The 23,477-nt window shown below is 48.8% G+C and overlaps 1 protein-coding gene across 2 annotated transcripts in view; it reads right to left on the reverse strand.

Moving 5' to 3' along the window:
- The window catches only part of LOC118357612 (MAGUK p55 subfamily member 2-like), a 110,096-nt gene that overhangs the window by 18,713 nt on the left and 67,906 nt on the right, over positions 1-23,477 (reverse strand). Inside the window, exons 1-6 of one of the 2 annotated variants that reach the window (XM_035734901.2) lie at positions 19,752-20,050; positions 18,634-18,810; positions 18,120-18,275; positions 17,639-17,866; positions 12,443-12,574; positions 12,207-12,309 (exon numbers count right to left, since the gene is read on the reverse strand). In XM_035734901.2, the coding sequence (XP_035590794.1) occupies positions 12,207-12,309; positions 12,443-12,574; positions 17,639-17,866; positions 18,120-18,275; positions 18,634-18,810; positions 19,752-19,805 (850 nt within the window). In that variant the 5' untranslated portion in view covers positions 19,806-20,050. Of the gene's footprint in view, positions 1-12,206; positions 12,310-12,442; positions 12,575-17,638; positions 17,867-18,119; positions 18,276-18,633; positions 18,811-19,751; positions 20,051-23,477 lie in introns of those variants that run through there. The other variant, XM_035734900.2, reaches the window with a different exon arrangement.

Here is a 23,477-nt window from a genome sequence, read left to right on the forward strand (position 1 = left end):
TGGCTGGCTGGGAATCTCTGTCACTGCCCAGTCGTCTCTTCAGTATGGCTGGCTGGGAATCTCTGTCACTGCCCAGTCATCTCTTCAGTATGGCTGGCTGGGAATCTCTGTCACTGCCCAGTCATCTCTTCAGTATGGCTGGCTGGGAATCTCTGTCACTGCCCAGTCGTCTCTTCAGTATGGCTGGCTGGGAATCTCTGTCACTGCCCAGTCGTCTCTTCAGTATGGCTGGCTGGGAATCTCTGTCACTGCCCAGTCGTCTCTTCAGTATGGCTGGCTGGGAATCTCTGTCACTGCCCAGTCGTCTCTTCAGTATGGCTGGCTGGGAATCTCTGTCACTGCCCAGTCGTCTCTTCAGTATGGCTGGGAATCTCTGTCACTGCCAAGTCGTCTCTTCAGTATGGCTGGCTGGGAATCTCTGTCACTGCCCAGTCGTCTCTTCAGTATGGCTGGCTGGGAATCTCTGTCACTGCCCAGTCATCTCTTCAGTATGGCTGGCTGGGAATCTCTGTCACTGCCCAGTCGTCTCTTCAGTATGGCTGGCTGGGAATCTCTGTCACTGCCCAGTCGTCTCTTCAGTATGGCTGGCTGGGAATCTCAGTCACTGCCCAGTCATCTCTTCAGTATGGCTGGGAATCTCTGTCACTGCCCAGTCGTCTCTTCAGTATGGCTGGGAATCTCTGTCACTGCCCAGTCGTCTCTTCAGTATGGCTGGCTGGGTGGGAATCTCTGTCACTGCCCAGTCGTCTCTTCAGTATGGCTGGGAATCTCTGTCACTGCCCAGTCGTCTCTTCAGTATGGCTGGGAATCTCTGTCACTGCCCAGTCGTCTCTTCAGTATGGCTGGCTGGGAATCTCTGTCACTGCCCAGTCGTCTCTTCAGTATGGCTGGGAATCTCTGTCACTGCCCAGTCGTCTCTTCAGTATGGCTGGGAATCTCTGTCACTGCCCAGTCGTCTCTTCAGTATGGCTGGCTGGGAATCTCTGTCACTGCCCAGTCGTCTCTTCAGTATGGCTGGCTGGGAATCTCTGTCACTGCCCAGTCATCTCTTCAGTATGGCTGGCTGGGAATCTCTGTCACTGCCCAGTCGTCTCTTCAGTATGGCTGGCTGGGAATCTCTGTCACTGCCCAGTCATCTCTTCAGTATGGCTGGCTGGGAATCTCTGTCACTGCCCAGTCATCTCTTCAGTATGGCTGGCTGGGAATCTCTGTCACTGCCCAGTCGTCTCTTCAGTATGGCTGGCTGGGAATCTCTGTCACTGCCCAGTCGTCTCTTCAGTATGGCTGGCTGGGAATCTCTGTCACTGCCCAGTCATCTCTTCAGTATGGCTGGCTGGGAATCTCTGTCACTGCCCAGTCGTCTCTTCAGTATGGCTGGCTGGGAATCTCTGTCACTGCCCAGTCATCTCTTCAGTATGGCTGGCTGGGAATCTCTGTCACTGCCCAGTCGTCTCTTCAGTATGGCTGGCTGGGAATCTCTGTCACTGCCCAGTCGTCTCTTCAGTATGGCTGGGAATCTCTGTCACTGCCCAGTCGTCTCTTCAGTATGGCTGGGAATCTCTGTCACTGCCCAGTCGTCTCTTCAGTATGGCTGGCTGGGAATCTCTGTCACTGCCCAGTCGTCTCTTCAGTATGGCTGGGAATCTCTGTCACTGCCCAGTCGTCTCTTCAGTATGGCTGGGAATCTCTGTCACTGCCCAGTCGTCTCTTCAGTATGGCTGGCTGGGAATCTCTGTCACTGCCCAGTCGTCTCTTCAGTATGGCTGGCTGGGAATCTCTGTCACTGCCCAGTCATCTCTTCAGTATGGCTGGCTGGGAATCTCTGTCACTGCCCAGTCGTCTCTTCAGTATGGCTGGCTGGGAATCTCTGTCACTGCCCAGTCATCTCTTCAGTATGGCTGGCTGGGAATCTCTGTCACTGCCCAGTCATCTCTTCAGTATGGCTGGCTGGGAATCTCTGTCACTGCCCAGTCGTCTCTTCAGTATGGCTGGCTGGGAATCTCTGTCACTGCCCAGTCGTCTCTTCAGTATGGCTGGCTGGGAATCTCTGTCACTGCCCAGTCGTCTCTTCAGTATGGCTGGCTGGGAATCTCTGTCACTGCCCAGTCATCTCTTCAGTATGGCTGGGAATCTCTGTCACTGCCCAGTCGTCTCTTCAGTATGGCTGGCTGGGAATCTCTGTCACTGCCCAGTCGTCTCTTCAGTATGGCTGGCTGGGAATCTCTGTCACTGCCCAGTCATCTCTTCAGTATGGCTGGCTGGGAATCTCTGTCACTGCCCAGTCATCTCTTCAGTATGGCTGGCTGGGAATCTCTGTCACTGCCCAGTCGTCTCTTCAGTATGGCTGGCTGGGAATCTCTGTCACTGCCCAGTCGTCTCTTCAGTATGGCTGGCTGGGAATCTCTGTCACTGCCCAGTCGTCTCTTCAGTATGGCTGGCTGGGAATCTCTGTCACTGCCCAGTCGTCTCTTCAGTATGGCTGGCTGGGAATCTCTGTCACTGCCCAGTCGTCTCTTCAGTATGGCTGGCTGGGAATCTCTGTCACTGCCCAGTCGTCTCTTCAGTATGGCTGGCTGGGAATCTCTGTCACTGCCCAGTCGTCTCTTCAGTATGGCTGGCTGGGAATCTCTGTCACTGCCCAGTCGTCTCTTCAGTATGGCTGGCTGGGAATCTCTGTCACTGCCCAGTCGTCTCTTCAGTATGGCTGGCTGGGAATCTCTGTCACTGCCCAGTCGTCTCTTCAGTATGGCTGGGAATCTCTGTCACTGCCCAGTCATCTCTTCAGTATGGCTGGCTGGGAATCTCTGTCACTGCCCAGTCGTCTCTTCAGTATGGCTGGCTGGGAATCTCTGTCAGTCTCTTCAGTATGGCTGGCTGGGAATCTCTGTCACTGCCCAGTCGTCTCTTCAGTATGGCTGGGAATCTCTGTCACTGCCCAGTCGTCTCTTCTGGCTGGCTGGGAATCTCTGTCACTGCCCAGTCATCTCTTCAGTATGGCTGGGAATCTCTGTCGCTGCCCAGTCGTCTCTTCAGTATGGCTGGGAATCTCTGTCACTGCCCAGTCATCTCTTCAGTATGGCTGGGAATCTCTGTCACTGCCCAGTCGTCTCTTCAGTATGGCTGGGAATCTCTGTCACTGCCCAGTCGTCTCTTCAGTATGGCTGGGAATCTCTGTCACTGCCCAGTCATCTCTTCAGTATGGCTGGCTGGGAATCTCTGTCACTGCCCAGTCGTCTCTCTTCAGTATGGCTGGGAATCTCTGTCACTGCCCAGTCGTCTCTTCAGTATGGCTGGGAATCTCTGTCACTGCCCAGTCTCTTCAGTATGGCTGGCTGGGAATCTCTGTCACTGCCCAGTCGTCTCTTCAGTATGGCTGGCTGGGAATCTCTGTCACTGCCCAGTCATCTCTTCAGTATGGCTGGCTGGGAATCTCTGTCACTGCCCAGTCGTCTCTTCAGTATGGCTGGCTGGGAATCTCTGTCACTGCCCAGTCATCTCTTCAGTATGGCTGGCTGGGAATCTCTGTCACTGCCCAGTCATCTCTTCAGTATGGCTGGCTGGGAATCTCTGTCACTGCCCAGTCGTCTCTTCAGTATGGCTGGCTGGGAATCTCTGTCACTGCCCAGTCGTCTCTTCAGTATGGCTGGCTGGGAATCTCTGTCACTGCCCAGTCATCTCTTCAGTATGGCTGGCTGGGAATCTCTGTCACTGCCCAGTCGTCTCTTCAGTATGGCTGGCTGGGAATCTCTGTCACTGCCCAGTCATCTCTTCAGTATGGCTGGCTGGGAATCTCTGTCACTGCCCAGTCATCTCTTCAGTATGGCTGGCTGGGAATCTCTGTCACTGCCCAGTCGTCTCTTCAGTATGGCTGGCTGGGAATCTCTGTCACTGCCCAGTCGTCTCTTCAGTATGGCTGGCTGGGAATCTCTGTCACTGCCCAGTCGTCTCTTCAGTATGGCTGGCTGGGAATCTCTGTCACTGCCCAGTCGTCTCTTCAGTATGGCTGGCTGGGAATCTCTGTCACTGCCCAGTCATCTCTTCAGTATGGCTGGCTGGGAATCTCTGTCACTGCCCAGTCGTCTCTTCAGTATGGCTGGCTGGGAATATCTGTCACTGCCCAGTCGTCTCTTCTGTATGGCTAGCTGGGAATCCCTGTCACTGCCCAGTCGTCTCTTCAGTATGGCTGGGAATCTCTGTCACTGCCCAGTCGTCTCTTCAGTATGGCTGGGAATCTCTGTCACTGCCCAGTCGTCTCTTCAGTATGGCTGGCTGGGAATCTCTGTCGCTGCCCAGTCGTCTCTTCAGTATGGCTGGGAATCTCTGTCGCTGCCCAGTCGTCTCTTCAGTATGGCTGGGAATCTCTGTCACTGCCCAGTCATCTCTTCAGTATGGCTGGCTGGGAATCTCTGTCACTGCCCAGTCGTCTCTTCAGTATGGCTGGCTGGGAATCTCTGTCACTGCCCAGTCATCTCTTCAGTATGGCTGGCTGGGAATCTCTGTCACTGCCCAGTCGTCTCTTCAGTATGGCTGGCTGGGAATCTCTGTCACTGCCCAGTCATCTCTTCAGTATGGCTGGCTGGGAATCTCTGTCACTGCCCAGTCGTCTCTTCAGTATGGCTGGCTGGGAATCTCTGTCACTGCCCAGTCGTCTCTTCAGTATGGCTGGCTGGGAATCTCTGTCACTGCCCAGTCATCTCTTCAGTATGGCTGGCTGGGAATCTCTGTCACTGCCCAGTCGTCTCTTCAGTATGGCTGGCTGGGAATCTCTGTCACTGCCCAGTCATCTCTTCAGTATGGCTGGCTGGGAATCTCTGTCACTGCCCAGTCATCTCTTCAGTATGGCTGGCTGGGAATCTCTGTCACTGCCCAGTCGTCTCTTCAGTATGGCTGGCTGGGAATCTCTGTCACTGCCCAGTCGTCTCTTCAGTATGGCTGGCTGGGAATCTCTGTCACTGCCCAGTCGTCTCTTCAGTATGGCTGGCTGGGAATCTCTGTCACTGCCCAGTCGTCTCTTCAGTATGGCTGGCTGGGAATCTCTGTCACTGCCCAGTCGTCTCTTCAGTATGGCTGGCTGGGAATCTCTGTCACTGCCCAGTCGTCTCTTCAGTATGGCTGGCTGGGAATCTCTGTCACTGCCCAGTCGTCTCTTCAGTATGGCTGGCTGGGAATCTCTGTCACTGCCCAGTCATCTCTTCAGTATGGCTGGCTGGGAATCTCTGTCACTGCCCAGTCGTCTCTTCAGTATGGCTGGCTGGGAATCTCTGTCACTGCCCAGTCGTCTCTTCAGTATGGCTGGCTGGGAATCTCAGTCACTGCCCAGTCATCTCTTCAGTATGGCTGGGAATCTCTGTCACTGCCCAGTCGTCTCTTCAGTATGGCTGGGAATCTCTGTCACTGCCCAGTCGTCTCTTCAGTATGGCTGGCTGGGAATCTCTGTCACTGCCCAGTCGTCTCTTCAGTATGGCTGGGAATCTCTGTCACTGCCCAGTCGTCTCTTCAGTATGGCTGGGAATCTCTGTCACTGCCCAGTCGTCTCTTCAGTATGGCTGGCTGGGAATCTCTGTCACTGCCCAGTCGTCTCTTCAGTATGGCTGGCTGGGAATCTCTGTCACTGCCCAGTCATCTCTTCAGTATGGCTGGCTGGGAATCTCTGTCACTGCCCAGTCGTCTCTTCTGTATGGCTGGCTGGGAATCTCTGTCACTGCCCAGTCATCTCTTCAGTATGGCTGGCTGGGAATCTCTGTCACTGCCCAGTCATCTCTTCAGTATGGCTGGCTGGGAATCTCTGTCACTGCCCAGTCGTCTCTTCAGTATGGCTGACTGGGAATCTCTGTCACTGCCCAGTCGTCTCTTCAGTATGGCTGGCTGGGAATCTCTGTCACTGCCCAGTCATCTCTTCAGTATGGCTGGCTGGGAATCTCTGTCACTGCCCAGTCGTCTCTTCAGTATGGCTGGCTGGGAATCTCTGTCACTGCCCAGTCATCTCTTCAGTATGGCTGGCTGGGAATCTCTGTCACTGCCCAGTCGTCTCTTCAGTATGGCTGGCTGGGAATCTCTGTCACTGCCCAGTCGTCTCTTCAGTATGGCTGGGAATCTCTGTCACTGCCCAGTCGTCTCTTCAGTATGGCTGGGAATCTCTGTCACTGCCCAGTCGTCTCTTCAGTATGGCTGGCTGGGAATCTCTGTCACTGCCCAGTCGTCTCTTCAGTATGGCTGGGAATCTCTGTCACTGCCCAGTCGTCTCTTCAGTATGGCTGGGAATCTCTGTCACTGCCCAGTCGTCTCTTCAGTATGGCTGGCTGGGAATCTCTGTCACTGCCCAGTCGTCTCTTCAGTATGGCTGGCTGGGAATCTCTGTCACTGCCCAGTCATCTCTTCAGTATGGCTGGCTGGGAATCTCTGTCACTGCCCAGTCGTCTCTTCAGTATGGCTGGCTGGGAATCTCTGTCACTGCCCAGTCATCTCTTCAGTATGGCTGGCTGGGAATCTCTGTCACTGCCCAGTCATCTCTTCAGTATGGCTGGCTGGGAATCTCTGTCACTGCCCAGTCGTCTCTTCAGTATGGCTGGCTGGGAATCTCTGTCACTGCCCAGTCGTCTCTTCAGTATGGCTGGCTGGGAATCTCTGTCACTGCCCAGTCGTCTCTTCAGTATGGCTGGCTGGGAATCTCTGTCACTGCCCAGTCGTCTCTTCAGTATGGCTGGCTGGGAATCTCTGTCACTGCCCAGTCATCTCTTCAGTATGGCTGGCTGGGAATCTCTGTCACTGCCCAGTCATCTCTTCAGTATGGCTGGCTGGGAATCTCTGTCACTGCCCAGTCGTCTCTTCAGTATGGCTGGCTGGGAATCTCTGTCACTGCCCAGTCGTCTCTTCAGTATGGCTGGCTGGGAATCTCTGTCACTGCCCAGTCATCTCTTCAGTATGGCTGGCTGGGAATCTCTGTCACTGCCCAGTCGTCTCTTCAGTATGGCTGGCTGGGAATCCCTGTCACTGCCCAGTCGTCTCTTCAGTATGGCTGGGAATCTCTGTCACTGCCCAGTCATCTCTTCAGTATGGCTGGCTGGGAATCTCTGTCACTGCCCAGTCGTCTCTTCAGTATGGCTGGGAATCTCTGTCACTGCCCAGTCATCTCTTCAGTATGGCTGGCTGGGAATCTCTGTCACTGCCCAGTCATCTCTTCAGTATGGCTGGCTGGGAATCTCTGTCACTGCCCAGTCGTCTCTTCAGTATGGCTGGCTGGGAATCTGTCACTGCCCAGTCGTCTCTTCAGTATGGCTGGCTGGGAATCTCTGTCACTGCCCAGTCGTCTCTTCAGTATGGCTGGGAATCTCTGTCACTGCCCAGTCATCTCTTCAGTATGGCTGGCTGGGAATCTCTGTCACTGCCCAGTCGTCTCTTCAGTATGGCTGGGAATCTCTGTCACTGCCCAGTCATCTCTTCAGTATGGCTGGCTGGGAATCTCTGTCACTGCCCAGTCGTCTCTTCAGTATGGCTGGCTGGGAATCTCTGTCACTGCCCAGTCGTCTCTTCAGTATGGCTGGCTGGGAATCTCTGTCACTGCCCAGTCATCTCTTCAGTATGGCTGGGAATCTCTGTCGCTGCCCAGTCGTCTCTTCAGTATGGCTGGGAATCTCTGTCACTGCCCAGTCATCTCTTCAGTATGGCTGGCTGGGAATCTCTGTCGCTGCCCAGTCGTCTCTTCAGTATGGCTGGGAATCTCTGTCACTGCCCAGTCGTCTCTTCAGTATGGCTGGGAATCTCTGTCACTGCCCAGTCGTCTCTTCAGTATGGCTGGCTGGGAATCTCTGTCACTGCCCAGTCGTCTCTTCAGTATGGCTGGCTGGGAATCTCTGTCACTGCCCAGTCGTCTCTTCAGTATGGCTGGCTGGGAATCTCTGTCACTGCCCAGTCGTCTCTTCAGTATGGCTGGCTGGGAATCTCTGTCACTGCCCAGTCGTCTCTTCAGTATGGCTGGCTGGGAATCTCTGTCACTGCCCAGTCATCTCTTCAGTATGGCTGGCTGGGAATCTCTGTCACTGCCCAGTCGTCTCTTCAGTATGGCTGGCTGGGAATCTCTGTCACTGCCCAGTCATCTCTTCAGTATGGCTGGCTGGGAATCTCTGTCACTGCCCAGTCATCTCTTCAGTATGGCTGGCTGGGAATCTCTGTCACTGCCCAGTCGTCTCTTCAGTATGGCTGGCTGGGAATCTCTGTCACTGCCCAGTCGTCTCTTCAGTATGGCTGGCTGGGAATCTCTGTCACTGCCCAGTCATCTCTTCAGTATGGCTGGCTGGGAATCTCTGTCACTGCCCAGTCGTCTCTTCAGTATGGCTGGCTGGGAATCTCTGTCACTGCCCAGTCATCTCTTCAGTATGGCTGGCTGGGAATCTCTGTCACTGCCCAGTCGTCTCTTCAGTATGGCTGGCTGGGAATCTCTGTCACTGCCCAGTCGTCTCTTCAGTATGGCTGGGAATCTCTGTCACTGCCCAGTCGTCTCTTCAGTATGGCTGGGAATCTCTGTCACTGCCCAGTCGTCTCTTCAGTATGGCTGGCTGGGAATCTCTGTCACTGCCCAGTCGTCTCTTCAGTATGGCTGGCTGGGAATCTCTGTCACTGCCCAGTCATCTCTTCAGTATGGCTGGGAATCTCTGTCACTGCCCAGTCATCTCTTCAGTATGGCTGGCTGGGAATCTCTGTCACTGCCCAGTCGTCTCTTCAGTATGGCTGGCTGGGAATCTCTGTCACTGCCCAGTCATCTCTTCAGTATGGCTGGCTGGGAATCTCTGTCACTGCCCAGTCGTCTCTTCAGTATGGCTGGCTGGGAATCTCTGTCACTGCCCAGTCATCTCTTCAGTATGGCTGGCTGGGAATCTCTGTCACTGCCCAGTCATCTCTTCAGTATGGCTGGCTGGGAATCTCTGTCACTGCCCAGTCGTCTCTTCAGTATGGCTGGCTGGGAATCTCTGTCACTGCCCAGTCGTCTCTTCAGTATGGCTGGCTGGGAATATCTGTCACTGCCCAGTCATCTCTTCAGTATGGCTGGCTGGGAATCTCTGTCACTGCCCAGTCGTCTCTTCAGTATGGCTGGCTGGGAATCTCTGTCACTGCCCAGTCATCTCTTCAGTATGGCTGGCTGGGAATCTCTGTCACTGCCCAGTCGTCTCTTCAGTATGGCTGGCTGGGAATCTCTGTCACTGCCCAGTCATCTCTTCAGTATGGCTGGCTGGGAATCTCTGTCACTGCCCAGTCGTCTCTTCAGTATGGCTGGCTGGGAATCTCTGTCACTGCCCAGTCATCTCTTCAGTATGGCTGGCTGGGAATCTCTGTCACTGCCCAGTCGTCTCTTCAGTATGGCTGGCTGGGAATCTCTGTCACTGCCCAGTCGTCTCTTCAGTAGCTGGCTGGGAATCTCTGTCACTGCCCAGTCGTCTCTTCAGTATAGCTGGCTGGGAATCTCTGTCACTGCCCAGTCGTCTCTTCAGTATGGCTGGCTGGGAATCTCTGTCACTGCCCAGTCATCTCTTCAGTATGGCTGGGAATCTCTGTCACTGCCCAGTCATCTCTTCAGTATGGCTGGCTGGGAATCTCTGTCGCTGCCCAGTCGTCTCTTCAGTATGGCTGGGAATCTCTGTCGCTGCCCAGTCGTCTCTTCAGTATGGCTGGGAATCTCTGTCACTGCCCAGTCATCTCTTCAGTATGGCTGGCTGGGAATCTCTGTCACTGCCCAGTCGTCTCTTCAGTATGGCTGGCTGGGAATCTCTGTCACTGCCCAGTCGTCTCTTCAGTATGGCTGGCTGGTGGGCTTTAAGGATATTTGTTTGAAGCAGAGACAACAATGGGCATGACATAACCTTTTGATATGACTCTTTGTTCATAGATACAATTATGACTGTGATATTGACGCAGTTTATATATTTGTTGATGGAATGCATTGAAAATGGACCACTTCTGCTTTTTAAATATATCTCGATCACATTAAAATCATATACTGAATTCTGGTTCCAATGGCTCAGTCGGTAGGACCATGGTGCTTGCAACTCGACTACTGTGTGTTTGATTCTTACATTGACTGGATACAATCAATATATGTGTTGACTATAAGTAGCTTGGAATTGGCATTTTGTATACAGTCGTGGCCCCAAAAAATAGCATCCTTGTACTTTTTTCAAGTAACTCACAATTTTCCCTAAAAATAATAAGTTGAAATTGAACAAAGTATTTGATCTCCAAATTCTTTATTTCACTGTTAATATTACAGAACCTTTGTTTTTTATTCAGAACTTAATATATCCATTAAAAAGAAAAAAAAAATACATTGACAAAATTATTGATACCCTTGACTTAATATTTGGAAGCACAGCCTTAGGTCAAAATAACTGCAATCAAGCGCTTCATGTAGCCAACGACGAGCTTCCTGCACCTCTGTACTTGTCGTCTGAACTCATTGCTGGCCACTTCAGAACAGTCCAGCGTTTTGTCATTAACCATTCCTGGGTGCTTTTTGAAATGTGTTTGGGGCCATTGTCCTGCTGGAAGACCCATGACCTTTGACGGAGACCCAGTGTTCTGACACTGGGTTGTCAGAAAGGCATGCTCAAGTCTGTTTTGTCAAATTGCAGTCAGGCTTTCCAGTCTTTCTCTCAGCAGTGGGGTCCTCCTGGGTCTCCTACCATATAACCCCCTTCCATTGAGTTGGCGACGGATGGTGCGACAGGAAACTGTCCTACCTTGTGTCTGATGGTCAGATTGAATATGTGTAGCAGTTGGCCGAGGTGCTTATCCACCATTCTAACAATCCTTCGCTGCAATCTTCCATCAAGTTTCCTCTTGTGGCCACGTCCAGTGAGGTTGGCTACAGCGGCATGGGCCTTAAACATCTCGATAACATTACGTACGGTGGAAACAGGAACATCAAGGTCTCTGGAGAGGGACTTGTAGCCTAGAGATTGTCCATGCTTGACTACAATCTTGTGTCTGAGGTCCTCAGATAATTCTCTGGTTCTTTCTTTTGTCCATGCTCGTTGCGGTACACACAGTGTCAAGAGAGATCTGGAGCTGGTTACTACAGGTACCAGTCCTTTTCTCTATTTAACCTGGATGAATACGTGATGTTTATACTGCAGGCACCTGCAATTCACCACCGGTGAGTTCAATTCCGAAGTAAAGGAGAATCACCTGCTTGAAATCTACTACTTCTAGATGGTGCAAATAATATTGTCCGGGCCATTTTAGGATTTCTTGGTGGAATAAGCTAAGATATAAATCAATTATTCAGAACTTTTTTATTTATTATTATTATTTTTTGCACACTGAAGACATACGTATTTGGATACCAAAATGTTTTATTTTTAAAACAGTTTTCTGGAAGAAATTGTGCATATTTGAAAAAAGTGCAAAGGAGCCAATAGTTTTGGCCACGACTGTATGACCATATCATATACTGTGTGAATAGCCCCCACAAGTGTCCCATATTTGTCTCATACAGGTCCAAGGGCAGTCTTAGTGCCTTAGTGTACTGCCTGACTGCCACCTCCCTCTACTGAAGTGAAGAGCATGTGGCTGCAGGCAGGGGCGGAGGGGGGGAATCACCATCTACCACCTGTGCTACAGACAGAAAGAGAACACTACAGTATGAATGTGACCTGGCACCTCCTGTCTAGAATGAGCTTAACGAGGAACAGCCTGCCTTTCTGAGTCATGTCTTTCTAAGTCTGCTGCTTTATGCTGGTCCCTCTTCACTGATTAAACAACCACCTTGAAGGGTGACGAGGGGACAAACAGGCAGTCAAAGCGTATGCACACAAAACACCCAGAACATTTTTTTTTTTGTCGCAATTTATTCTACTCATGTTTCATGTTGGTGGACCATATTTTGCGCATTCAGACAAAAAAAATATAATCTTATCCCATTTGAGTTTTTCTTGTTTTGTGGACTCCTGAGTGGAGCAGCGGTCTAAAGGCACTGCATCGCAATGCTAGAGGCAACACTAGAGACCCTGGTTCGATTCCAGACTGTATCACAACCAGCTGGGATTGGGGCGGCACACAATTGGCCCAGCGTCATCCGGGTTAGGGTTTGGCTGGGGTAGGCCGGCATTGTAAATCATTTGTTCTTAACTGACTTGCCTAGTAAATGTGTTCCAATTGAGTGCTGTGTGTAGAAGATGCCAAGCTCCTTTGTATCCTCAGTATATAATATACAGTACCTGTAGTAACCAGCTCCAGATCTCTCTTGACAAAAGCCTTCCTCTTCTCCTCCAGTAGCTGGCTAGGGATGAGGCCTGCACTGCCCCCCACTAGGTGACATGCCTGTGGTGGAAATACATACAGAAAGTGCTTCTATCACTGCATTGCAACCACAACATATATATATTTTAACTATTTAGGACAAACATGATAAAGTGAAAGACTAAACAGTGGCTGTCCGTTAGAAGTGACTGACCTGCCACCAGTTGAGGTCCTCCTGGTTGAAAAGCTGCAGGATGTCTCCACTGCTGAAGCCCAGGCCTGCCTCCTTACAGGGGATGAGGTTGTCATGGGACGGGTCGTAGTCAAAGTGACACTTCACATACGCCTGAGGGAGATGTAGAGGGAGCTCGGTGAACAGGTCAGAGCTGGAGTAGAGGTAAACGCCATCTAAACATAATACATAATATCCAGTGCTCAATACACTGCCTACTTCAAAATGCTACGTTAAACCCTTTATTACAGTATTTGTTTACATGCCATACTACTATAAACACAATACCGGCAACCAGTGTGTGGTCTCAATGGTTCCTAGTGAATAGCTACAGTATCTGGTCAAGACCATCTACATCAGACAGCCTTGCTCACTTGAAATTCATTCATCTGCCTCTTACTGTCCCAGACAACACAAAGCAAGAGCACCACCCCTGTATCCCATCTCCTGAAAATGGAAGAGGCGGAAGGAGTTAGAGCCCAAACAGGTAGCCATGGCAACCCTTCCCTATGCTCAACGGTGATTACTCATGGCAGCAAGTTGAAGTGTGAATGAACTGCTCCCCTCATCCCCTGAGCTACTCTAGCCCTCCCATCACCCCTTCTAACCCCCAGTGATTTTAGCAATGTGGAGGGAAATGTTGTCACTTGGAGTCACCGACAGGACACAGGGTAAAAGGAGTATTCTACTTAGCTTGGTCACCTCAGCATACACCAGCACAGTACAGAGAGATGGGAGTTAAAGTTGATACTTCGTAATATACCGGGCAGATCTCTTTAATGGACTGGATTAATTGAGCACTTAAGAGGAATGTATCATCCATTATCAATGTAGTGTAGCACCCACCTGCACAAAACGCCTTGTATGTAATGTAATGTTACGGTGTTTTGACAAACTGTTTATCTCATTGTTGAGGGCCGCCATTGTCCCTGTTCCCAAGAAAGCTAAGGTAACTGAGCTAAACGACTACCAGCAGCACTAAGACTAGTCAAGGACCATATCACCTCCACCCTACCTGACACGCTAGACCCACTACAATTTGCTTACCGCCCCAATAGGTCCACAGACGACGCAATCGCAACCACACTGCACACTGCCCTAACCCATCTGGACAAGAGGAATACCTATGTGAGAATGCTGTTCATCGACTACAGCTCAGCATTTATCACCATAGTACCCTCCAAACTCATCATCAAGCTCGAGAACCTGGGTCTCGACCCCGCCCTGTGCAACTGGGTACTGGACTTCCTGACGGGTTGCCCCCAGGTGGTGAGGGTAGGTAACAACATCTCCACCCCGCTGATCCTCAACACTGGGGCCTCTCTCCTGTACTCCATGTTCACCCACGACTGTGTGGCCACGCACGCCTCAAACTCAATAATCAAGTTTGCGGACGACACAACAGTGGTAGGCTTGATTACCAACAACGACGAGACGGCCTACAGGGAGGAGGTGAGGGCCCTCGGAGTGTGGTGTCAGGAAAATAACCTCACACTCACACTCGACAAAACAAAGGAGATGATCGTGGACTTCAGGAAACAGCAGAGGGAGCACCCCCCTATGCACATCGATGGGGCAGTAGTGGAGAGGGTAGTAGGTTTTAAGTTCCTCGGTATACACATCACGGACAAACTGAAATGGTCCACTCACACAGACAGTGTTGTGAAGAAGGCGCAGCAGCCAGCGCAGCAGAAATTCGGCTTGTCACCAAAAGCACTCACAAACTTCTACAGATGCACAATCGAGAGCATCCTGTCGGGCTGTATCACCGCCTGGTACGGCAACTGCTCCGCCCACAACCGTAAGGCTCTCCAGAGGGTAGTGAGGTCTGCACAACGCATCACCGGGGGAAAATTACCTGCCTTCCAGGACACCTACACCACCCGATGTCACAGGAAGGTCATAAAGATCATCAAGGACAACAACCACCCGAGCCACTGCCTGTTCACCCCGCTGTCATCCAGAAGGCGAGGTCAGTACAGGTGCATCAAAGCAGGGACCGTAAGACTGAAAAACAGCTTCTATCTCAAGGCCATCAGACTGTTAAACAGCCATCACTAACATTGAGTGGCTGCTGCCAACATACTGACTCAGCTCCAACTCACTTTAATAATGGAAATTGATGTCAAAAATGTATCACTAGCCACTTTAAACAATGCTACTTAATATAATGTTTACATAACCTACATTACTCATCTGATGTGTATATGTATATACTGTACTCTATATCATCTACTGCATCTTGCCATCTTTATGTAATACATGTATCACTAGCCACTTTAAACAATGCCGCTTTTATGTTTACATACTCATCTCATATGTATATACTGTACTCGATACCATCTTGCCTATGCCGTTCTGTACCATCACTCATTCATATATCTTTATGTACATATTCTTTATCCCTTTACACTTGTGTGTATAAGATAGTAGTTTTGGAATTGTTAGGTTAGATTACTCGTTGGTTATTACTGCATTGTCGGAACTAGAAGCACAAGCATTTCGCTGTACTCGCATTAACATCTGCGAACCATGTGTATGTGACAAATAACATTTGGTTTGGTTTGAAAATGTGTTATGATGATGGAGCAGTTTTGAGAGGCAGGGGAAATGTCTGCACAAACAGACAATAGCATCTCGTCTGTCATCTCTCTCCCTTTCAGAGAAGCCATTTTGTAGCAACTCTCGGTTTGGATAGGCCTGAAGTCGCCTCCGGAGATCAAAATACTTCAATATGGACCCTCGCCGGTCGCCAGGAAGCATTTCAATGCCATAACCTCTACATTTTCTTCTCAGAACCTTTTGAAATGCGCCAAATGTAATTTCCAAAAGAATAGCCCAGGGACTGATTTCAAAATGTCAGTGGACTGGATGGACAGTACAGCTGTGGGCTGTGGGCTAATAGCATGCCATGAATTACTGCTATTTGAGAGAGGTGTCCAGTCCTGTGAGCTTTTCCTTGATCTCTGAGTCAGTTACCGTAGAGTCGCTGGTTCAAATACTCCAGCCGACAAGGTGAAAAATCTGTCGATGTGCCCTTGAGCAAGGCACTTAACCCTCATTTGCACCAGGGGTACTGTATTACTATGGCTGACCCTGCAAAAGAAAGCCTTTCACTGTACCTATCCGGTGTATCTGACAAAACATTTTATAGTGATTTATTTCATTTGGGTCATGATGCCACTGAGTACAATCAATCTCGCACACTCTTTCCCACTGGGAACACAGTGGTTGGAACAACAGTGCTTCAAGATCATTTCATGAATTGACATTGAACCAACGTAGAATAGACATTGAATTGACATCTGTGCCCAGTGGGTTGACTCCTCAGAGATTCTGGGTCCATTAGCTAGACTCACAGAGCTAAAGGACACTATACTAACAAGGAATACAAAGGCTGGGCGGAAAAAGGTTCAAGGGGACTAATAGTAACCAGTAATGTGTTTTAGGTGTATTCATTTAGGGTGCATACACTATTTTGAATAACTATTTTTGTCAACTGAATGCTGAGTCTGTGGGTTGAAATAACCAATTGAAACATTGTCTTTCTAGTTGGAACAGATGTACTGTACAGATCTTTTTCTGTTTTTCTGGACCTTTTTGGTTTGCTTCTCTCATCCTCACGGTGACTCCAGTAGCTAATGCATTATTCATGAGAGAAAAGCCATTAGTAGGATTACACTTAAAACATTTTTTTTTTTTTTTTTAAATCTCACAAAATTGTAAAAGTAAAATTGCCAGCGCAATTGGCAGGTTGATGTTTATGGTCATGAATCTTGGCCTGCAGGCAGAACTGAGTGATTTCCACTAGATGGACCAGCTACAAAGTCAAAATTGGATATATCGTACAAATACAGGGAAATGTAAATGTGCTTTTTGGTCTTAATCTAAGGTTAGGGTTTGACATTAGCATTAGCAGTGTGGTTAAGGTTACCACTCTGCAGAGCTGCATCCAAGGTAATATTCATGACAATAAATATTCTTGGAAGGAGACACAAGGTTAAAGACTGCAGGAGGGAGACATTGGCTGTACAGTATTTTCTGAAAAACCAAATAGAATTTCATGTAAATCTGAAAAGATTTGATAGACTAAGTGGACGTTTTTGGCATATTGGATACATATATAAAATGCTTTCAGATATACAGAAATCCCAAAACAGATATGGGCTAGGGTTACATTTATACTGAACCAAAAAATAAACGCAACATGTAAAGTGTTGGTCCCATGTTCCATGAGCTGAAAAAAAATATCCCAGAAATTTCTCAAAAGCATAAAAAGCTTCTTTCTTGCAAATGTTGTGCACAAATTTGTTTACATCCCTGTTAGTGAGCTTTTCTCTTTGGCAAGATAATCCATCCACCTGTCTGGGTTGGCATATCAAAAAGCTGATTAAACAGCATGATCATTAAACAAGTGCACCTTGTGCTGGGGACAATAAAAGGCTACTCTAAAATGTGCAGTTTTGTCACACAACACAATGCCACAGATGTCTCAAGTTTTGATGGAGAGTGCAATTGGTATGCTGACTGCAGAAATGTCTAAAGAATTGAACGTTCATGTCTCTATCATAAGCCGCCTCCCATGTCATTTTAGATAATTTCGCAGCATGTCCAAACTGCCTCACAACAGCAGACCACACGATACCACGCCAGCCCATGACCTCCCCATCTGGCTTCTTCACCTGTGGAATTGTCTGAGACCAGCCACAAGGACAGCTGAAGAAACTATGGGTAAATAAGGTATTTCTGTTTTTTAATACATTTGCAAACATTTCTAAAAACCTGTTTTTCTTTGTCAAGGGGCATTGTGTGTAGATTGATGAGGATTTTATTTATTTAATCCATTTTAGAAAAAGGCTGTAATGTAACAAAATATAGAAAAGGGGAAGGGGTCTGAATTCTTTATTTCGGGTAGCTATTTGGTCAACTATTTAACTAACTACTTAACAGTCGTATGGTTTGGAGTTGCAAGTTGTTCAGGGTCCTGTTGGCACCAGACTTGGAGCAGAGGTGCAGCTTGCCGTGCAGTCGCAGAGAGAACAGTCTATGACTTGGGTGGTTGGAGTCTTTTGAAAATGTTTAGGGCCTTCATCTGACACTGACTGGTATCGAGGGTCCTGGATGGCAGGTCATATGGTTCACTGTATGGGGTCACAGAGAAATCATGGGTCAACTCACCTGGCGTGGGGTGTGAGGCTCCTGGTAGCTGGGGAGGATCTTGAGCACCACACTGCCGCTGGCCTCTTTCAGCATCTGCTGGAGCACCTTGGGGTCATTGCCCACCTCTTTCGCGTTCACCTCCTTGATAATGTCACCAACGTGGAGGAGGCCCTGCTGGTCGATCATCCCGCCGTGGAGGATGCGGGCGATCACCAGCTCTCCGCTCTCTACCCGAAACGTCACACCCTACAAAGGCAAAGGTGTATTTTACATTGCCGTTTTTAACTACATGAGCAGAGTCAAAGAAAAGTAAAGAATCCACGACACTGAGTGGAAGGACCTACAAAGGTATAACAAGGACCGCCATTTAAAAAAAAAAATCATTAAGAAACATACTCACAAACTCAACAAACAGTTGCACTGTAAGCCACTGTAAAGTAAGCCATTTCAAAATGGCTGCCAGGGTGTCCAGCATTTCTTGCCCCTCACTGAGTCTTACCAGGTGCTCTCCAGACACCTTGCGGATGCCCACCATCCTGACTGCGTCTGGGGCAACAGGCTGGGTGTTGAAGGCAGCGTCCATGAAGGAACAAGGGCTGGGAGGAGGAGTCTCAAAGGTCTTGGATGCCACCGAATCATGGGTTTCCAGGAGAGACTGTGTGTGGACCAATAGGGGCAGAGGATAATGATGTTGATGATTGCGTGACACATACTGTAGGATGGAATTGATCTAGTAAGATTCACAACTGATCTTAAGAAGACGGCATTCGATACATTAAACGCGGTAGCATGCCATCCATGGTAGCTACATACGTTAGGTCACTTTTCCCTCAATAAGGTAAAGCTCTTGGAGAATGGGTAAAAAAACAAACTCTGTGTAGATGTCCCACAGTAGGAGTGCTGATCTAAGATCAGTTTGGCCATTCAGATCATAATGAATAAGATTACGTAGACAGGAGGGAACTTGTCCTAGATCTCCCCTGATAAAAGTTTAAAACATTGAGTGTTTAGACCTGGAAGTGTGGCTCCTTCAGTATGCGTGCCAGTTCGTCTGCAGCCTTGTTCCTGTGTGTGAGGGGAGTGAGCTCCTTCAGGATGTCCTGCACCAGCTCCATGTTGTTGTCACTCACCGCCTCCAGCCTGGACTCCTCCAGGTTCTCATGGGCCTGAGGGTAGCAGGGAGACGGGAACTGAAGGTAAAAAAAAAACGGTCTTGTTAATAACCATCTTTGTTGGAAATTTTAGCCGACACTATTTAGCCGACACTTTTATCAAACGCGACTTACAGTGCAGTGTGTGCACACATTTTTGCATTCAATCCCACGACCCTGGCCTTGCTAGCGCCATGCTTTTACCAACTGTGCCACACAGGACCATTGGAACCAAATCAGAACCAATTAGTGCCAAATCTCACAATGTACTTAGGCCATAAAAATAAGTGCAAATAGTCACAGAGTATTCACCAGTCGCTCAGTTCTTTTCTAGCAATAAAGTCAATGAATTGTAAAAAGACGGGAAATCCCCAAATAAACACAGTACAACTCCCATTCAGAAACAAACAACAAACGTCTCAGAAGAGAAGCATCTGCCCTAAAACAGTCAAGTACGCTGTGTGTTTTCTCCCTGTGCTGTGGAGCATCAACACAAGTTTTTTTTGTCTCTCGTACCGAGGGCACTGGGCCCTCACCTTTCACCACGACTGGCCTCTGGCCCACACCCCATGTGGAACTAATGAACTGAATGATAATGTGTTACTGCTCATCAATCTCCAAATGTTTCTTTTTGGCTCCCATTAACAGCAAACCCTTTAATTTAGAAGTTTGAAACACTGCATAGTACTTAAATGGTTTAACCTGATATCAACTTATCCTGTCTTAAACCCATTAGATAAACCAGTACATACATTGGTAGGCACAGTGTAACTATATAGTGTTGATTCAAATTAGCACCAGATAAATGAATGAGAACACGAAGAAGACTACTAAAATAAGGATCTCTATGCATAGCCGTTAACAGTACGCTGCTGCATAGAATATAAAGATAGAATAGTCAATTATAAATGATCTATCATCCTGCTACGTTACTCCCAAACAGATACAAATAGCCATGTTGTTTTTGTGGGTAGACTCACAGAGACAGTCATACCCCCTTGGGCCTGTTGTCTAATCTCTGATCTGGCAGCCATGGGCTGTTTGTTTACGTGAGGGAAAGGAGAGCGCCCCTGCCGTTAAACAAGACGGACAGAAACACAACACACACACAGTGTAACGATTTTCTTCCTCTTCTGACGAGTAGTAGGAAGGATGGGACCAATATGCAGCGTGGTACGTGTCCGTGTTATTTTATTCGAACAGAAACACTAAACAAAATGACAAAGAGAGTGGAATGAAAATGACACAGTCCTGTGAGGTGCTGCAACACTAAACAGAAAACAACTACCCACAACTCAAGGGCGAAACCAGGCTGCCTAAGTATGGTTCTCAATCAGAGACAACGATTGACAGCTGCCTCTGATTGGGAACCATACCAGGCCAAACACATAGAAATACAAAACATAGAACACCCACCCACATCACACCCTGACCAAACGAAACATTGAAACATACAAAGCAATCTACGGTCAGGGTGTGACTCACAGACAGACACTCACACACACACACACACACAAAGAGAGAGAGAGAGAGTGACACCCACACACATATAGAATGTGTTTTGGTAAGGGTGGCAAGGCTGGTGGAGCAAGCTTCAGAGAGTGGCCCTTGGACAGCAGAACAACACAGCCAAAGGCAGGTTATGCCCCCATATAATAGCTATCTTTGCCCTCTGCTGTTGTTGTCTGGCTTTGTAAGCTACTTCACAGGCACATTGGAAATATGGGAGGCTGAAGAATCCAAAAAGAGCAGAAGACCTGCAAGTCTGCTGTTATTTATTTAGATACAGTATCCACTCATAGAAAATGGGTTCAAAAAGGGTTCTTCAGCTGTCACCATTGGAGAAACGTTTTGGGTTCCAGGTAAAAACCCTCTGTAGAAAGGGTTCTACATGGAATCCAAAAGGGTTCTACTTGGGGAAAAATAGGGTTCTTCAAATGGTTCTCCTACGGGGACAGCCAGACAATCCTTTTAGGTTGTAGATAGCCTTTTATTTTAAGAGTGTAGGCAACCTAAATACGCGAGGGAGAGCAAGAGCGCATTTGTTATCTCATGATCTACAACTTCAATAGTTCTAACGACTCCAAGATAAGGAGCCAAGCAGTAGCTGCCAAGGAAATGACTGATCATAATGTTCTGTAGTTTTGTGAATTGCTGCTTCTGCCAATATCCATTCATTATTTATATATACATCTCTCACCATCGTTTAGACAAGCATTTCGCTACACCCGCAATAACATCTGCTGTGTATGTATAACATTTGATTTAATAGTACAGAACCTTGCTGAATGCACACAGGGCCCTGTTCAAAAGCCCTGTAAGGAAAAGGGTGCCATTTCAGATGCACCACGTAATATATTCCATTTATTCTTTATCATGAATATTATACAATAGACCCGCTACTGTCTCAAGTCCTTGAACATGGACCAGTGCTCTTACAGCTGGCATCTGTGGATGAATAATTTATGATGTTTCCCATCGATAGACACAATGGGCACACACACAGATAAACACACAGATAAAACACAGAGAGAGAGAGACTTTCATTTAATTTAAAACTCACCCCCCTTAGAAATGAAACACCAAAATATATCCTGTACTGCATACATGTACCATACTCAGCTTGCCCTCTACCCTATGATACAAACCAACATCACAATAGCCAAAACAACTCACCACTTCTACAACCGTATATCCAAAACATCTTCCCCAGCTATACAGACAGCCCCCCAACACACCATATCTCCTGAAACATCTCCACACATTTTATCATTCTATAGATCTCAAACTCAACCCTAAGGCGTGCAGAGACCATCCCATTAAACAATAGTAAAGGGTCTGTTACCCCCCCCAACTTTGACCCTGTTCCTCTTTGTTTGCCAAATAGCCAACTTCGCCTGAGCAAACAGAAAATTCAACAAAACCCATTTGGCCTTCTCCTTAATCGATACCCGTATCCCATTATGAACATCCCAACAGTAAACCCCCCCCCCCCCCAACCTCTCACACAGACATTCCAACAGAGACATTAATGGCATTAACCTGGTGTACACAGAAAACACATCACAGTTCCTTTCATTACACAGAAAGGACACCCCTGCCCGATTCTCGGTTCAACCCGTGCCAACCAGCTGTTAGTGGCCAGGGCTCCATGTAGAACCCTCCACTGGAGGTCCCCTGACCTCTTTAGTACTGGGGGTTTGTAGAGCCCCCTCCATCTAAAACACACCATACTCTCCGCCCCATATACCCCCTGCCACTGATGTGCCTTCACTCCTGTTAGGCTCCTAATGTTCCTAACCTTAACGCAGAGGTTGTAGAGGGCTTTACCTGCCACATCCTCAAACTCCCCCAGGCTCGGAGTGTTCAAATCTAACAAGTCCTCCAGACCCCCTTGCCAGTCTCCAGTCTCTGCCATCACCTGCAGTGGTGGAAACATTGGTGGCCCCTCCCCCTTTGGCCGCTCAAACACCCCCCTTACTTGCTCAGACAGTGCCTCCTGGGCCTCTTCCAGGAATCTCTCCAGCAGCCTAAGAGACTTTATTCCTGTTTGTTGTGCCAAGACTTCCGGGGTTTTCCACCCCTCCTTTCCCAGCACTCGCAGGTTGTGGAAGATAGGCTCCTCCCACACCCACAGCCCAGGCTCCACACCCCCTTCTCCTGTGGGCCTTAGTAGCTGCCAGGCCCTAAGCACTGCAGAATAAAAATCAGAGAGACCTGCTGTACTCAGCCTCTCCAGCTTCATTGAGGAACAGCTGCCGGTCCAACGCTAATCCGCCAGCTCTCCTCAGTAGTACTGGTTCCCTCCAGCCAACACCAGTATGGTACAGCAGTCTCTGCACCGCCTTTAGCCTGAAAGCAGCCATCCTGCTCTCCAGTTCCACCAGGCCCTGTCCTCCTTCGTGGATGGTCATGTAAAACCCTGCCGCCCTCAGCCAGTGATGGCCCGACCAGAAAATGTGCACCAGCTTGTGTTGCAGGTCTGCTCTTGCCCCAGTTCACCTTAGCTGAAGAAGCACCCTCGTACACCTTCAGACTAGTCTCCAGTGCCTGCATATCCTGACCATCACAGAAACATCATCTGCATATGCTAACTCTGCTATGCCTGGCACCATATCCATGCCTGTCCAGCACACTCCCTGCAGTCTCCTGCGTAGCAGTCCTAAAAAAGGCTCAATGGCTAGCGTGTACAGCTGCCCAGATAGAGGGCATCCCTGTCTAATGCCCCGTCTCACCCAGACTGGACTACTGAGCCTTGACCATACATGACGCCCCAGCATACAACATCTTCACACAGGCCGAAATCCTTTCTCCAAACCCAAACATCACATTAAACAGATACATGGTCAACTCTCTCAAAAGCCTTCTCTTGATCTAAAGAGACCAGTCCAAAGTTCACATTAGAACCTCTCGACAAGTCCAACATGTCCCTGATTCAGAACAAGTTGTCCGTGATTGAGCGTCCTGGTACACAATATGTTTGGTCCTTATGTACTATCGAGTCCAAATGGGACTTCAGTCTGTTAGAGAGGACCTTGGCAAAAGCATTGTAATCTGCACAGAGTAATGCCACAGGCCTCCAGTTCTTAAGTTTACACAAGTCCCCTTTTTTGGGCAGGAGAGTCAGAGCCGCCCGACGGCAGCTCATTGGCATGTCTCCTACCCCGACGCATTCACGCAACACGCAAAATAAGTCCTGTTCAATT

This window comes from Oncorhynchus keta, chromosome 24, assembly GCF_023373465.1.
Source record: "Oncorhynchus keta strain PuntledgeMale-10-30-2019 chromosome 24, Oket_V2, whole genome shotgun sequence".
NCBI lineage: Eukaryota > Metazoa > Chordata > Actinopteri > Salmoniformes > Salmonidae > Oncorhynchus > Oncorhynchus keta.